This window comes from Hibiscus syriacus, unplaced genomic scaffold (genome assembly GCF_006381635.1).
Source record: "Hibiscus syriacus cultivar Baekdansim isolate YM2019G1 unplaced genomic scaffold, ASM638163v2 tig00009942_pilon, whole genome shotgun sequence".
Lineage (NCBI taxonomy): Eukaryota > Viridiplantae > Streptophyta > Magnoliopsida > Malvales > Malvaceae > Hibiscus > Hibiscus syriacus.
Window position 1 is genome coordinate 658,488 of NW_024062205.1, and position 17,734 is coordinate 676,221.

The 17,734-nt window shown below is 34.5% G+C and overlaps 1 protein-coding gene and 1 pseudogene across 1 annotated transcript; one reads left to right on the forward strand and one right to left on the reverse strand.

Annotated features, from left to right (window-relative positions):
- The first annotated feature begins 1,650 nt into the window (after positions 1-1,650).
- LOC120203527 (subtilisin-like protease SBT1.6) lies at positions 1,651-5,907 on the forward strand. Its single transcript, XM_039203806.1, has 2 exons — positions 1,651-1,758; positions 5,227-5,907. The coding sequence occupies exons 1-2, from the start codon at positions 1,651-1,653 to the stop codon at positions 5,905-5,907; spliced, it is 789 nt and encodes a 262-aa protein (XP_039059737.1).
- Positions 5,908-14,422: 8,515 nt separating this feature from the next.
- On the reverse strand, positions 14,423-15,497 carry LOC120203529 (annotated as a pseudogene).
- Between the last annotated feature and the right edge of the window lie 2,237 nt (positions 15,498-17,734).

A 17,734-nucleotide genomic window follows, 5' to 3' on the forward strand; every position in this document is an offset into this window, starting at 1 on the left:
TCTTTTGATATCATATGTTCCATTTCAAAGTTTATGGTGCAATAATTATGCATGATCATTTGGTACCTTCCTAACCAGTGTTATGCTAAGTTTTATTTTACGAACAAATTTTGACATATCAAAATACAAATACTTTATACTTTTAATATAATGAAAATATAAATTATATTAAAATATATTATCAAGTATTTGTAAAATATTTTTAAAGAATTATTAATGAAATGTGTACTTTTACTTAAAATATTTTAAAATGAAATCATATTAATTAAAAGTATTTTTTAAATCTGATTTTTAATGCCAACGGGTTGCTTCAAGTGGTAAGCAACTTAATATCACTTTGAGTAATTCTGTATGTAAAAAAATCCCCGTCGAGAGACTCACCCACCAAAATCAAGTGTGCGACACATGTCAGTTCAAATTAATTAGGATGAAGTCTTAGAAATCAAAAGGGCAACTAAAAAAATCTGAAATTTAACTTTCAGTGATGAAAATGGAAGTATCAATACCTGCCCAAGTATCAATTCTATGTTTAGATTCAATATTTTAGTTTTTTTTATAATAAAATCAACAATATTGATATCATCTCAAAGGTCTTGATACTTTTATACAAGTATCTACATTTTAGGTTTAACAGCACAAAAATCAAATATTAAACTGTTACTCTTTATATATATATAATTTAATTTTAGGTTGAGTCGGATCACGTTCGAATTTTATCTCAAAAAGAAGGATTGAGATCGAGTCCAACGGAAGGTGTAAACTTTTCAGGTCAAATTCAGATCAGATGGAGAATATCTAATTTTTGGATCGAATTGGGTGAACCTAAAATCTGACCCGATCCGACCCATGCCAATATCCAGCACATCAAATGGTGACAAGTGTAGTAGGCTTTAATTATATAGAGACGTTTCAAGATTCCACCAAGCCCTGTAATTTACATACAACACATTGGGCCTAAAGGACTTTAATTACCACGACTACAACATTTCATCCGTATGAAGTTGACACAAAATGGGATCATATTTTATGATTCTTTCTTTTTCATAATTTTTAGGTGAGCTAAATTTTATCATATTATTAATGAGTAAAACTGAAAATTATGTAAACATTCATATATTAATATTTTAAAATGACAATTTTCGTTCAATCAAGTCTTTTAATTTAGAAATAAATTATTAAAAGCATAATATATTATAAAACGCAGTGTTGAATATGTAGGAAACAATAGTTGAATTATGAAAATAGAAACACGACAATCGATAGAAAATCAAATACTAAGTGATTTATCTAAACATTAATAGATAGTATAAACAAGGCACTCCAAAGATAAGAAAAGAAAAGAGTACATTGTCTTTAGGGTTTATTAGAGGGATTATTTTTGGTCAAATTACGTACCTAAACTATTCTTCTGTGATTATTTTAAATCTCTCTGCTAGTTCTATTAAAATATACCTTCTAACCAATAATATGTTGACACATCATATTAAATAATTTAACTAAAATTTTAGACAAGTTTTCTTGCAAGGTTTTCTAAGGACCAGAAGCAAAGGAATAAGCAGCATCAATTATTACAAGTTATGGTCAACAATTTCATTCTCTCTATCAAGCAAAAGAAAAGAAACTAAAAACCAGTGGAGGTGGTGAATCGAAATGAATGGGATAGGGAAAAGGAGGGTTCCACCATCCCCACATGAGTTGCTCTACACTGTAAATAGAGCACAAGTTGAAGAGACGGGGAAGAAGATATTCTTCTTACTGGTAAGGCTTGCATGACTGCTTGGGATTTAGTTCAAAAGATTATAGTGCCATTTTTTTAAACGGAAGTAACAGAAGGATTTAAAATAATCACAGGAAAATAGTTCAGGTACTTCGTTTGATAAAAAAATTATTAATTGTTAGAAAGTTAAATACACTGCAATTGGTTTCAACTACAAACTGCCAGAAAATTATAGAAAGGAAAAGAAAAATAATCAGCAAATAATTTTCTCCAAATTAATTTGTTACAAAATAGCCTCTTACACTGCTGGTGTCGGTTGAGTGTTCATATTTGTATGATTCCCAACCAGTCTCAATCAGTTTGGTATGCCTCTCAACGGGGAATGATTTACAGGGAATTAAACAATCAAATCTTTTTAAAATTTTGAAATCTTTATACAATATATATATATATATGGTAAATTACATCGTCCCTCACCGGACTATACTCTCTCTCTCTTATTTTCTTCACCCAACTTTCAGTTTTTCTATTTTATTCACTGAACTTACAGATTGAATCATTTTGTTCACTCTCTCGTTTCTCTCTAACCACTGGATGATGGGGTATTTTTATTATTTTTTAATATAAAATAATTAAATAAAAACAGAAGTTAGTCGGAGTCCACCGTTGGCCACCGTAGATGGTGGTAGTTCGGTACCAAATTTCATGGGTTGCTTCGCTGTGACATCGTGAGTCCGAATCTAACCTTCATTTTGTCGAAAGTTGCTCCGAAGTCTACGAATTTGAGATTAAAAGTGAGGAAGATGAAACGTTTCAATCGAGATTCACGGGTTTTGAGATATTTTCTAGTGAAACAACTATCAGATTCAGACTCAAGGGGTCGAGATAAACCGACCCATGAAATTTGGGACCGAACAGCCACCTCAACGATGGTGGACGGTGGCTGAAATGAAAATGACATCGACGCCAGCGGAGAGAAAATGAAGAAGAAAAGGAAAAAAAAAGTAAATTACACAATTTCTCACTTAACTTTACTCCATTTCCTATTTTACTCACCAAGCTTTCAATATAGGATTCAAAACAATGTAGTTTGGTGTATATTTGAGTTTTTCAAAAGGATGTCGTTTTGATACTTGTGCCACATCATATGCCGTTAAATAGTTAACGGCAGAGTGAGAAAATGATTCAATTTGTAAAATTTAGTGAGCAAAATAAAAACAATTAAAAATTAAGTGAGAAAAATAGGAAAGAGAGTATAGTTCAATGATGAATGGTTCAATTTGTAAATGTTTTTATGACATGTAAAATTTGTGTGGGTCTGTGTTTGTCGTTTTTTGGAGTCGAGAATAAAGCCTGAAAAGCTTGCTCCTTTGCACTTTTTTATTATAAATGTACTGAGCTTTTAACATTTCAATTTATTAATTAAATTTTACTTTTGAACATATTTATAGATTAAAAATAGGGTTAACTACATTGGTGGTAACTTATCTTTATATTTTATTTACATTTGATCACTGATTTAAAAAAAATAAGATATAATTAATTTTATTTTTATTTAATTAAGATATGGTCACTTTCGTTTTTATTTAATTAACATGTGGTCACCTCGAATTAACTGTCGTTAACAGCAGTAAACTATTTTTTATATAATCACACATTTTATCCTGTTATTTACATATTCTCTTAATTTAGTCATACTTTTAATAAATTAAAATAAATTTAATCTTCCAATCAAATGATGCAACATGTCATGTCAGTAAGATTGTTAAAAAATACCCGACCCGATTGAGCTGACTCGTCGACCCGCTGACTAGTTAAAAAATATTGGGTATTTATAATAAAACTACCCACTTTTCCGGGTCGGGTACTCGGGCAGGTTTCTGGGTTGAGCATGGGTCACAAAATGTTGGTTAATCGGGTACCCTCCGACCTGGTACCCTATTTATTATATACTTTTTATTTTTCATATTTATTTTATATTAAAGTTTATTCATAATCCTCAAATTATTTCACTCTAACATTCTAAAACCCTAATTTCTTAAATTTTGACACCATAACGTTCTAAATTCTTAAATTATTTCACATTAACGTTCTAAATTATTTTTTAAAATATTTATTTTAAGTTCAAAATATTTGAAATTTAATTATATTTCTTTATTTTAAATTTTAATAAATTTTATTTCAATTATGTAATTTGAATTTTTAAACTTTTTGTGTGGATTATATATATATATATATATATTTATTATAGACTTTTAAATTTAAAATTTTAGAATTTTTTATATAAATGTTTTTAAAAATAATATAAAAATAAAAAATTATGAATCAGGTACCTGCGACCCAAATTATATAACTTAAAATATTTTTATATCAACTTATTAAATATATTTTATTATTAACTTAATTTAAAAATATTTTATTTTTATTTTCATTTAACAATATATAATTTATTTTAATTTATTAAAGTATTATTAAATTGAGATAATATGTAAATAACATGGATCAATGTGTGAATATATCAAAATATTTAATTGTTGTTAACGAGATTTAGCTCGGGGTGACCATATATTCATTAAATAAAAATAAAAGTGATCATATCTTATGTTTTTGAAATCAGTGACCAAAATTAGATAAAACACAAAGATAAATTACCATCCATGTTTTTAGCCCTTAAAAATATGTGGAGCGACCCCATTAATGCAACGGACATAGTGTGCTTTAAACAGTAAAAAATATTTTTTTCACATTATAAATAATATTATAATCTCTCAACTACACCATTCCTACAGCCATTGTTTATTAAAAAGGTTTAATTCAATAATAGCCCCTCAAACTTTACCTTTTCTATCAAATCTGATTCTTAAACTATAATTTCGTAACTACTTTAAGCCTTTTAGTTGACAGTGAATCCTAATTTTTTTTAAATAGAGAGATAACTATATTTTTAACATAAATATCGAGATATGAACCCATATAAGATTAAATAACATGAACATAATTAATCATTCGATCAACTAATGGATCCTACACCAAATCCCAAAATTGGTTCCAAACAACTCTCCTTTCCCCTTGTAAGAAAATTCAATTAATTATTCTAATTAAGTTATAGTCATATATTTTTCTCTTAAAAGCACTAACTCAAGATATCTCTATCATGTTTATTAGAAAAATTATATCATCACTTTAGACAAAGCATATTACGGAATTAATTATTTGAGTTAATCAATTAAATTAAAAAAGTAGGATCAAATCATTTAAAATTAAACTAACAAGACAGGATCACAACTATAAGCATAATAAAGGGACCAAAACCAAATTGAGCTTTTTTAAACAATCAAATAAAGCCGTTTTGTTGTTGATTAATTGGACTAGTGTTTTACATTAGGGAAAATTGTATTCAGTCACTCAGCTATCATTTTGATTATATTTTGGTCATTGAACTATTATTTTCTAAAAATCATATGTAAAGTTACATTTTAGTCACTGGGTTAAACCCTGAAATTCTTAAGCCGGATTTGATTGCTCCTGGGGTTAACATTTTGGCTGCTTGGACTGATGCCGTTGGCCCAACCGGGTTAGACTCCGATCCAAGGAAGACAGAGTTTAACATCCTGTCAGGAACTTCCATGGCTTGCCCTCATGTTAGTGGTGCAGCGGCTTTGCTTAAATCCGCACACCCTGATTGGAGCCCGGCTGCAATTCGATCCGCAATGATGACTACTGCAAGTATAACCGATAATACAATTCGGCCTATGATCGATGAAGCAACTGGAAAGCCTACGACTCCTTACAATTTCGGTGCTGGACAACTAAATCTCGGTCGTGCAATGGATCCCGGACTTATTTACGACATCACCAACAGTGATTATGAAAGCTTCTTGTGTGCTATTGGTTATAATCCCAAGTTAGTTCAAGTTGTTATGCAGTCTCCGGTGGTTTGTCCAATGAAGAAGCCATTGCCCGAGAACCTTAACTACCCCTCAATTGCAGCATTGTTTCCAACCACATCAAGGGGTCCATCGAGCAAAAGGTTCACTAGGACTGTGACTAATGTGGGTCAGGCAAACGCCATTTACATCGCGAAGATAAACGCACCGAGAGGAGTTACTTTGACGGTGAAACCGATGAAGTTGGTGTTTGTCGCGACCGTCTTTCGGTTGGGCCTCGAAATTAGGCTTCGACGTGAATGAATTGGATTAAAGTCGCCACCGACCACTTTAAAACAAATTTAGGTGGGTCGGACACCATCTTACCTGATCTGCGTTGTACCAGAAACGTGTCGGGTTCGGGAGTCGGTTACGGTCAAGTAAGGATTAGCACCCTTGAACCGCCCTTTCGGTACCAATTAATTTTCCGGTTGTCTTTAATTGCGAAAATTGAAATTGAAATTTAAAAACCCGATTCAAATTATTTACCTTCGGTTGAAATTACTACCGAAGCAAAAATAAACAAAATGATAGATGACAAAATAAAATATTGAATGCTAAACAAAAAGAAAAAAATGAATAATAAATAATAAAATAAATAAATAATAATAAATAATGTATTATCATTTCTTAATTCATATTTATTATGACAAATGAACATGAGAAACACCAACATGTGAAATAAACACAACAAATATAGAACTCGTCCATTTCAAAACAGTCAGCGTTAGTATTTTATAAAACAGAAAAAAACAACAATTGTAAAATTCCGCAAGCAAACACGTTCCAAAACAACAAAAGCAATTAAAAAAAACCTTTTGAACTGCAAATGAAAATTAAAGTCCGTGTATTTAGCTCAGCTACAAATCTTTAGCGCTTCTTCTTGCTTGCTTTTGCACCACTGGTGTAACCCCGGACTTGGATTTAAATGTTTTGGGATCGTGTGAAGCAGCAGCACACTGGGTTCTTTATGTTTCAGACTCTGGACTGTGGTCCCACGTTTTTCTCTGTGTCATTTCCTCTTGATGCTTGAGTCTATTTATAGTCTAAAGAAACCTATTTTTAGCTCAGATTTAGAGTCCTACTTAGACTCAAATGCTTCGGTTTTAGTGTTTCAATAGGACTCAAATACGTTGGTTTTAATATTTCAATAAGATTCAAATACGTTGATTTATTTTTTGAATCTCACTAAATCAGGGTTGTTGAGTGTGGGGCCTGCAAAAAAAATAATAAATAAATATAATATAATAAAATATTTTTGTAGACCCGGACAAAAACGGATGTCTACAGCTGCCCCTCTTTGCACATTTTTGTGTTAACAAGAATATGATAAAGATGAAAAAGACAACCAGTTTTTGTTCGGTTCTCTTTGATTTGAGACTTGATAGTGTTTGTTGTGACACTAAGTCGATCCATTGGGCACGATATCCTTCTTCTTGAAGTTGAAATCGTGGGTGAATCGAAAAGTGACTCTTTGTTGCCAATCGGTCGACCTTGTTCTTCTTCTTGATTTAAAGACATGGGTGTAAAAATTTGACCGAAAAGTAGTTCCTTGCTAATGCAACGCGGTTGATACGCCCTGGAGCTGAATGGAATCGAACTCGAAGGTCTTTGTTGACAGATAACCCTTCTAGCCTTGAGTTATGCTGTAAATGATGTGCCTTGGAGCTGAGCGTAGTCGAACTCGAAGGTCTTTGTTAGCAGATAACCCTTCTTGACTTGAGCTATGTTGCAAATGAACACAATATCATTCGTTGTGAAGTTGAAATCGTGGATGGACCCTTCGTCGTGAAGTTGAGCCTGGAATTGAATATCATTCGTCGTGAAGTTGAAATCCAATCTAAAGGTGAATGTTGTTGGTGAGCATGATTCCATTTGTCATGAATTTGAAATCATATATGGTCTCTTCGTCGTGAAGTTGAACCTTGGAGTTGGATATCATTCGTCGTGAAGTTGAAATCCAATATAAGTTGTGATGTTTCGAGGCCAATATCCTTCGCTATGAAGTTGAAATTGACTTTGAAACTGGAAAGTTTATTTACAGATACTCCTTCTTTGAGTTGGATATCCTTCGTCGTGAAGTTGAAATCCAATCTAAAGATGGATGTTGCTTGTGTGCATGAATCCCTTCGTCGTGAAGTTGAAACCGCGGGTGGACCCTTCGTCATGAAATTGAGCCTGGAATTGGATATCCTTCGTCGTGAAGTTAAAATCCAAGTAAGTTGTATTGCTCCGAGTCCAATATACTCCGCCGTGAAGTTGAAATTGGCTCTGGAACTGGGAAATTGTTTGTTGACAATCAGCCGCCCCTTCATCGTGAAGTTGAGCTTATGTTGTCTTGAGTCCAATATCCTTCGTTGTGAAGTTGAAATTGACTCTGAATGAAATTGAAAAGTTATTCGTTGACAATCAGTCGCCCCTTCGTCGTGAAGTTGAGCTTGTGTTGTCTTGGGTCCAATATCCTTCGTTGTGAAGTTGAAATTGGCTCTGAAATTGGGAAGCCCCTTCGTCGTGAAGTTGAGCCCCGAATGGCACGATAGCCTCCATCGTGGAGTTGAAATCGTGGATGTGTGGGTACGATATCCTCCGTCGTGGAGTTGAAATCGCTGATGGCCCCTTCGTCGTGAAGTTGAGCCTTGACTTAAATATCATTCGCCGTGAAGTTGAAATCCAAGTATTGTATGTTGCGGGTGGACACGATTCCCTTCGCCGTGAAGTTGAAACCGTGGATGACCCCTTTATTGTGAAGTTTAGCTTCGAGCTAGATATCTTTCGTCGTGAAGTTGAAATCTACTCTCGAACAAATTGTGTTGTTTCGAGTCCAATTTCTTTCGCCGCGAAGTTGAAATTGACTCTAAAAGTTGTAAAAAATTATGTGTGCTAAAAATGATAAATGTGATGCTCCTAAGTATATATAAGATGCATGCAACATGAATGAGTTATCTTGGATTGGAGTCCCGTGTTTTGTCTGCCAATCTGATTCATGGAATCAATCGTGCCCCATTTGCTTCTCGAGCTTTAGCTTTACTGACCTTTCATATTTGAGACTGTCCTGTTTGAAAATGTTTTTCTCCTTTTTCTTGTTTTAGGAGGGAAAATGATAAAAATTATGTAAAATATTGTTCGCAATTGAATCAAATTGTAAACATGAGTTCAAAGTATATCAAAGGAATCAATAGCTCTTTTTAATGCTTTCAGAGTTATAGCTCTTTGACAAATGTTCAAATTGACTTCAAGTTGACTTCCTTTCTAAAGTTTCGGTAACCCAAAATGTCATTTTTTGAAATATCGCAACATGCTTTTTCTTTGGTTTGACATTTTAATTGGGTGCGGACAAAATGACGCAACTAGCATGATCAATTACTAGATCTTTTATTTCAGTCCTCTGAAATCTTCCATTTGTTCAAGTTTTGTAAGCTTCTCTAACAAAGATAGTGTAAAAATATCGGTCTAAAAATGAAATTCTTGAGTGCTCGTATGTATTTGACTATAACAGGTGTTCCTTAACTCCCTTAGTTCATCATTACCGAAAATTTCTTGTTTAGATAAATTTGATTTAATTTGCCATTATCTGGCTAGCCAAATCCATAAAGCCAGGGCGTTTAACCAATTGCTTTAGAGGGAAAGCTTAATATTATAATCACTTTTATCAGGTTAACTGAAAGGTTCATCTCATCACAAAGTCTTCAACCTGACAATAGCAGTGGAGCAAACACTGAGTTGCCAAGTGTCTGAGCAATGTCATGGTTTGAACGCAATCTATTCATAAAGCCAGGGCTTTCGAGTTTCCTCTATAACCAATTGCCTTAGCGGAATATCTCAGTTTTTACGGATTTAATTTCTTAAGATTGTAAAAAAGAACCTGTTATAGCCTAAGTGTTGTTAAAAGTCAAGGAATCTCATCTTTAGAGTTCAATTTCCAAGCAACTGACCTAAACTAGATTCACTTACTCGACTATTCCATCTGTGAAGATCATTATCATCACTGAACGTCTTAGATAAAAAGCATAGTAATGTCATATGCAAAATGATGTCTCATGTTGCCCGCACCTTATGAAAGGAAATGTTACATTGGTTAATTGCAAGAGCAGGGTACGGTGTTTGAGTGTATATTCTGGGCAATGTCAAAGTCCTTGTTTTAAATCATGTTGCTTTGTCAGGGATTCATACCTTTGAACCATTTACAGAGCTTCTTAATTCAGTTGATATTCAAAGAATTGCAAGTTTGCAAATGTGATTCATTTCTCGTCATCATTAAAGTAACACAAATTTATTCAAATGTTCTTACAAAAACTTGAGAAAAAATGAAAAACAAACTCAAACAGAATGCCTCAAATGATGAAATGATCTGCCTAACTTGGATGCCCCCGAGTTGTTGAAGTCGATCCAATTCTTGTTATGTATTTTCTGTACGATTCTCTTGAATGTGGAGTAGTTCTTGATAGTGTACCCTGGGACACCGCTATGATATTCACAATGAGCATCTTACCTGGTCATGGATTTCTCTGGACATGGTGACACCACATGTGCGTCAAACAAATGTTGGTAAAGCTCCTTATATGTCACAGGATCGAAATGTTCTCATTTTTTATTAGGCATGTGAATGTAATAAAAAAGAGAAAAGTAATGCGAAATATGCAGGAATGCATGATGCATGCATTGTTCGAGGCATTGATCCAAAAAATGTGCCTGTTATTAGAAATAATCCTTATTGGGGACAAAAGTGTTTTATCTTTTAAGAGACAAAAATATCCTGACAGCTTCTGATATGTTGACTAGTCTTCTGCCTTCGTCTGTCACCGGTTGAATAACTTGTCGAACCGCTCTGGCTTCTTCGGATGAACTATGCAAATGACGAGTTGTTTGCCCAAAATTAAGTCTCTAAGGACTGCACCTCCGGCTTCCATTCTCTGCTGAGTCTGTTCCCTAACAGCAACACCATTGGAGCCATCCATCGATGCAGTTTGCCCAAAATAAAGCTTGCTTCTTGAATTTGTCAGCAATGGCATTCAACTCAGCTAGGGTTTTGCCATCTTATTCTCATAGTTTTCGAAATGAGTGTCCGGGTCAGTAACCTTTTCCTCGTCTTGCCCCTGCAATCTTTGCAGTCAATTTTTTAAAGATAGACTTTCATTGTGCTTGATGTAGACCCGGTTCATTCTGAGTCCTTTATAATGCAGCAGAGTGATATACTCTTCAATTGTGGGCACCACGTCTTCTGGATTGAATATGACACATAGTCGCCTTGTAGAATGTCCTTTGCATTTTCATCTCTTGTATTACAACCCCTTTGTCCATTAATGCAGATTATTCATGTTTAACAAACACGTTTTTGGTGGATCAACACCTCTTTTAAATGATGCGAATAATGAGAATGAAAGAGAACAAAAAATAAAAAGAATTAGTGAGGTAAATCAAAACAATGAAAAATGAAAAATCCTACCCCACATGTTTATTATTCCTACCCGGACATGATCTTTATCCCGCATGCTAATTTCAAACAAATCCTAACCGCATATTTGTCTAGTTCGCATGCTTTTAACATAAAGTAAAGCAGGAAATAAATCAGGCATCCTAGGGTTTGAAATGAGGTTTTGGGGTAGGCTCTAATTCTTCATAGTCTCCTGGTTTAGGTTCTAAAAAACGGTACTCGAGTTCTCCTTGCCGGTGCCCCCTTGGTCTTGCCAGACCCTTAGTCCTAAACTCATCACAGGCTTGTGTGGACTAAGTTAAACTCGAGAGGACACATTCCCTTATGCCCGCACGGTGAATAAATTCACACGAAGACATAAGGTATATGAATACCGAAGGCTACTTGCTAGGCCCGCACGGTGAATAAATTCACACGAAGGCGTCGCTTTCACCCTCACTTAAATAGGGTTCAGAGCTCGGGTATAGAGCCTAAGATGAAAATTTTTCCAATCTTTGAAATCATTGAAAGAAAACATCAGTACAACTATTTATTTGAAAAAATATAATCAAAGATAAATAATTAGAATTGAATAAATAAATTTAAATTTAAATTTGCAATTTTCACTCAAAAAGACAACCGAAAATTAATTCTGGCCTTACTCACTTATCTTGTCTCCAACAGAGTCGCCAAGTTGTCGCGACCGTCTTTCGGTTGGGCCCCGGAATTGGGCTTCGACGTGAATGAATTGGATTAGAGTCACCACCGACCACTTTAAAACAAATTTAGGTGGGTCGGACACCATCTTACCTGATCTGCGTTGTACCAGAAACGTGTCGGGTTCGGGAGTCGGTTACGGTCAAGGAAGGATTAGCACCCTTGAACCGCCCTTTCGGTATCAATTAATTTTTCGGTTGTCTTTAATTGCGAAAATTGAAATTGAAATTTAAAAACCCGATTCAAATTATTTACCTTCGGTTGAAATTACTACCAAAGCAAAAATAAACAAAATTGTAGATGACAAAATAAAATATTGAATGCTAAACAAAAAGGGAAAAATGAATAATAAATAATAAAATAAATAAATAATAATAAATAATGTATTATCATTTCTTAAATCATATTTATTATGACAAATGAACATGAGAAGCACCAACATGTGAAATAAACACAACAAATATAGAACTCGTCTATTTCAAAACAGTCAGCGTTGGTATTTTATAAAGCAGAAAAAAAAAACAATTGTAAAATTCCGCAAACAAACACGTTCCAAAACAACAAAAGCAATTAAAAAAACCTTTCGGACTGCAAATGGAAATTAAAGTCCGTGTATTCAGCCCAACTACAAATCTTTAGCGCTTCTTCTTGCTTGCTTTTGCACCACTGGTATAACCACGGACTTGGATTTAAATGTCTTGGGATCGTGTGAAGCAGCAGCACACTGGGTACTTTGTGTTTTAGACTCTGGACTGTGGTCCCACGTTTTTATCTGTCATTTCCTCTTGATGCTTGAGTCTATTTATAGTCTAAATAAACCTATTTTTAGCTCAGATTTAGAGTCCTACTTGGACTCAAATGCTTCGGTTTTAGTGTTTCAATAGGACTCAAATACGTTGGTTTTAGTATTTCAATAAGACTCAAATACGTTGATTTATTTTTTGAATCTCACTAAATCAAGGTTGTTGAGTGTAGGGCCTGCAAAAATAATAAAATAATAATAATAATAATAATAAATAAATATAATATAATTAAATATTTTTGTAGACCCGGACAAAAACGGGTGTCTACAGTGTTCACACTAGCGGTGAAGAAGATAAGCTATTCTGTGACCATAACAGCATATAGCAAGCATCTGGTGCTGGACGATGCAGGAGCTGTATTTGGGTCACTGACATGGACGGAAGGGAACAATAAGCATGTGGTGAGAAGCCCCATCGTAGTTACTCAACTCGATTCGTTGTAAACTATTGAATCTCGGGGCTCGGGGTTTCGTTCGATCAATGTAGGTTTTGATCGAAATGGAAGAATGGTCACTAAGTTTTATAATTAAATTTAAACAGAAACTCAAAAATTCGACTCGACCCGACTTAACTCGAATTTTATAAACCTAAATTGACTCAAAAAAATTTCAAGTCAATTTCGAGTTCTAAAATAAGACTTACCAACTTTAATAACTCGAAATTTTTTGACTCAACTCGATCCAACACTGATATCGTTTCCTATGGGATAAAATTAGTCAGTTTCTATGTACATAAAGTCCAGTGCAATAAACGCCAGTTTGGACCACTTTTCTTTCCTTTATTTTCTACACCTTTTTGTTGCGATTGAAAAGCACAACAGCCGTGGATTATGGAAATTTCTCAACTCTTGAATCACGGGGCTGAAAGAATAGGGTAAATAGCTGCTAAGTCCACGAGAAATGGATTGGGGGTACAAATTAACATATTGTTTAATGAAGTGTTCCTGAACTGTTCGTATAATATTTGTTTATGTCCATTTATTAAGTTAAATTGATGAATATAAACAAAATTTTTATATTCATTCAATATTTGCTTGCTGCTCGTCGCTGCCCTTGTCCGCGCCATCAACTCCGAGCGCAGCCGTAGCTGGTATACTGACCTTGTTTGGATCTCCCGTAAGGAGAATATGGTTGCTGATGGTATGGCTAAGCTTGATCAACCACAGCCACGCGAGTTTTTGCTGCATTGTTTCTGCACCGCTCTAGACTCCATTCTGCCGCTCGTCGATTGTGATGCACGGGCGCCTCCCTATGTCAAGTCTATTTGTAATTAGATAAGCGCATGCCTCTCTTCAATTCCAATTTTTTTTTTTTTGAATATAAGACGACTTTTAGAATTCAAATTGTGAAGCCTAAAAAAATTAAATACCATTGATATAATTAAATTCTATTGATATAATTTTGATATTTTTCTTTGACTTGCAAAGAAAATGATAAAAAGAGTGTTAGTTGCTGAGCGTTAAATAACATATTCATGAACGTTCAATGAAAATATTTGTGTACGCTAAATGAGTATGTTCACGAACGTTAAACAAACGAACACATTCAAAAATAATTAAACGAATACAAATACGGTACTAAAAATTTAAAAGAACACGAATCGAATATAAACATCTTTAAAAATATGAATAAAAACATAACTTTATTCGTTCAAGCTCGATTCGTTTACACCCTAGAAATGGATACTTCTTATTCATTGCAGAATTTATATTTAATACATTTGAAACCTCATAAAACTATCAATTTTGCTGCTCTTGCTCTCAAATCACTTATTAACATCGATTCAAATACGTGCAATTCCTACATTCCCATTGTACTTCATATATATATATGGACTACCGTCATCTGACTTAATAACTAGTCTTAAACGGCTTCTATGTCTGGAGATCAAGAAACCCTCCAGCTACAGAGCCAACTGCAGCAGCCACACTTATCATTTTAAGCGCAAGCCACCTACTTGTTCCTCGTCCAATATTCTTTTGGGAGATGTACATCTCAATCGGGAAGTAGACAGTTAACGGCCAAAATCCTATTGCCCCTAGGAACCCAACGACATCGTTGAAAAACGGCATGAGCATGGCTATGAGAGTCGTAATTGCGACGAATATCGTCCTCCATACTAGGCAGAAGAGGTTGAGTCGATACGTGCCGGCGAAAGGGATTGGTATTTCGTGTTCCGACATCACGAAGTCGCTCTTTGGACACTTTTGAGCACACCATTTCTCAACAAATGGCAAAATACATACACTTCTCATGTTTAATAAGATATGGTTGATTGATGAACTTGGTACATTGTGTTTACTAGGATCAGTGATTCTACGGCGTGTACCTGATATGCTCCGATGAGGTGGACGACGACCGCTAGATTAGCGATATCTAGCAGCCAGTAAGGGTTGTAAAACCTGAATCCGGTTAAAAGAATTCCGGGAGAGAGATCACCAAAGGCTGCATATCCGAAGCTACCACAAAGTAAATAAAACACAGTTGTTACAATGATGCTGAATAAAGTAGCCCTCTTCATTGTCTTGTACTCTGCTGGAGGTGATTTCACTGTATCCTGCAGTAAGAACATGCCATGTTAAGTTGTACACTACATTTCGACATTACGAAGTACGAAACGATCGTTGAATACCTGAATTTCGATTAGGATTACAGAGTAGGAATATGCAAAGGCAATAGCTCCCAGGGCTTGTAAAATCCTCCATATCTTATGCATACCAGTAACAGTTCCAGCACGTGTTCGGGTACCTATGCTGATACCTGACAGGATTCCATCGAATCTCCCGTGTTCTGCAACTTTGCCAATGCCAAGTCCATGACCAGCAGTGGAATACGTAAACGACATAATGGCTGCCACTATGGAGAGCCACCATACATGACTATAAAGTTTGGTATCTGAGAAAAAATCACTTTTGCAGTACCGAATTGTTAGAGTTTGACCCGAATTGTTAGAGTTTGACTCGAATTCAAAGATACACAAATTAAATAATATATAAATATTGAGAAAGTAGGAAACTCAGTTTGGTTACTAAAGATTACCCTTTTAAGGGGGTGTTGTGGAAGAGGTGGAGAACTTGTTCGTTGAAGTGAAGAATTGTTTTTTTGTTGAATTTGAGTGTCATATCGAATTTGGGTGTTTTGTCCCGAAACTTTTGCACTTTCAGAATTCGTGTCAAGGTAGAGATTTGTTAGACTTTAACTCGAATTCAAAGTGGTACAAATTAATTAATATATAAATATTGATAAAGTAGGAAACCCAATTTGGTTAAAAGTAGAGAACTTTATTAAAGTAGATTTCTACTTTTTTTAGTTTTCCTTTGTAATTAAGTATATATATCCCTATACATAGATACTAAGAGTCAGTGTTAGATATCAAGTTTTTCTTTCACCAAAATCCTCTTGTATTTTCTTTCTCTTATTAGTGAAATTTTTCTCCTCTGCCTGTGGTTTTTCCTTTTTAGGGTTTTCACGTAAATGCTGATATTCTTTGTTTTTCTTTTTCGATAGGGTTTATTTATTTGCCGATAATCATCGTTTTAATATTATAACAAATTGGTATCAAAGCTTTGGGTTCAAGATTATAGAAACAATGAAGTATGATATTCTGCTGTTGGATCGAAACACTAGGTTCTCGCTATGGCATGTGAAGATTCAAGATGTTCTTGCATAGTTAGATCTCGACGATGCAATAGAAGGATTTGATGAGAAGCCGGTAACATAATGAATGAATGAGGAAAAACGTAAGGATCATAAAGCTCTTTCTCAGGTTCGTTTACACTTATCAAATCAAATTTTACATGATGTGTTGAAAGAAAAAAATAGTTGCATCTTTGTGGGCGAAATTGGAGCAACTTTGCATGCAGAAATCATTGACTAGCAAGTTGCACCTAAAACAACGTCTTTATTCGCTCAAGTTGGTGGAATGTTCGTCTCTTGAAGAGCATCTGACTGCATTTAAGGAAACCGTATCTGATCTAGAGACTTTAGAAGTAAAGTATGATCAAGAATTAGGATTGATCTTTCTATGTTCGTTGCCTCCTTCATACTCATCTTTCAGAGATACAATCTTGTACAGTCACGAAACACTCACTCTTGAAGAAGTTTACAATGGTTTGCACTCATTTTACAAGATGAAACATCTTGTATCTAGTTCCGAGTCTCAGGCAGATGGTATCGTGATGCATGAATCGACTAGCTCAGACAGTGGGAGAAAAGGTGAGCGTTCTTCTAATAATATTGGAAGGGACATAACAAAATCTTCCAACCAAGGTAAAACTTGTCACTATTGTAAAAAGAAAGATTATGTTAAATCGGAGTGTTACAAGTTACAAAATAAAATCAAAAGAGAAACTGAAGAGCAGAACCCTGGGAAATCAAAAGAAAGGGTATGTTAAATCGGAGTGTTATAAGGTAGAGGAGTACGATGACGGAGAACTCCTAGTTGCGGGTGATGACAACTTAATAATAATTGAAGACCAGAACCCTGGGAAATCAAAACTTTTGCACTTTCAGAATTTGTGTAAATGTGGAGATTTGTTAGAGTTTGACTCGAATTCAAAGTGACATAAATTAATTAATATATAAATATTGGAAAAATATGAAATCCAGTTTGATTAAAAGTAGAAAACTTTATTAAATTAAATTTCTACTTTATTTAGTTTTCATTTGTGATCAAATATATATCCATATAAATAGATACTAAGAGTCAGAGTTAGATATCAATTTTTTTCTTTCATCAAAATCGTCTTGTATTTTCTTCCTCATTAGTGAAATTCTTCTCATCTGCCCGTGGTTTTTCTCTTTTGGGTTTTCCACATAAATTCTAGTGTTCTTTGTTTTTCTTTTTCAATCGTGTTTATTTGTTTACCGATAATTATCGTTTCGATATTATAACAGTACCGATACACAGAAAAAACTTCTCGCAGCTTCGATAGTGCAATGAAAATACTTAACCAAGCAAAGGATGGTCGATCTCCGAGTACTACCTCAAATATATGCCCAGAAGGAAAATACTTGCAGCAAGAATTCGAGCAACAAGGCAGCTTCGACTATGGATACAACGCCAAATGTTCTTCCCAAGCATTGAAACGTTAAACACGTGAAGATCATGGAAGCCAAGCCCACCTAGACGACTTTTCGGTCGACAAAGAGTTTCCCACGAG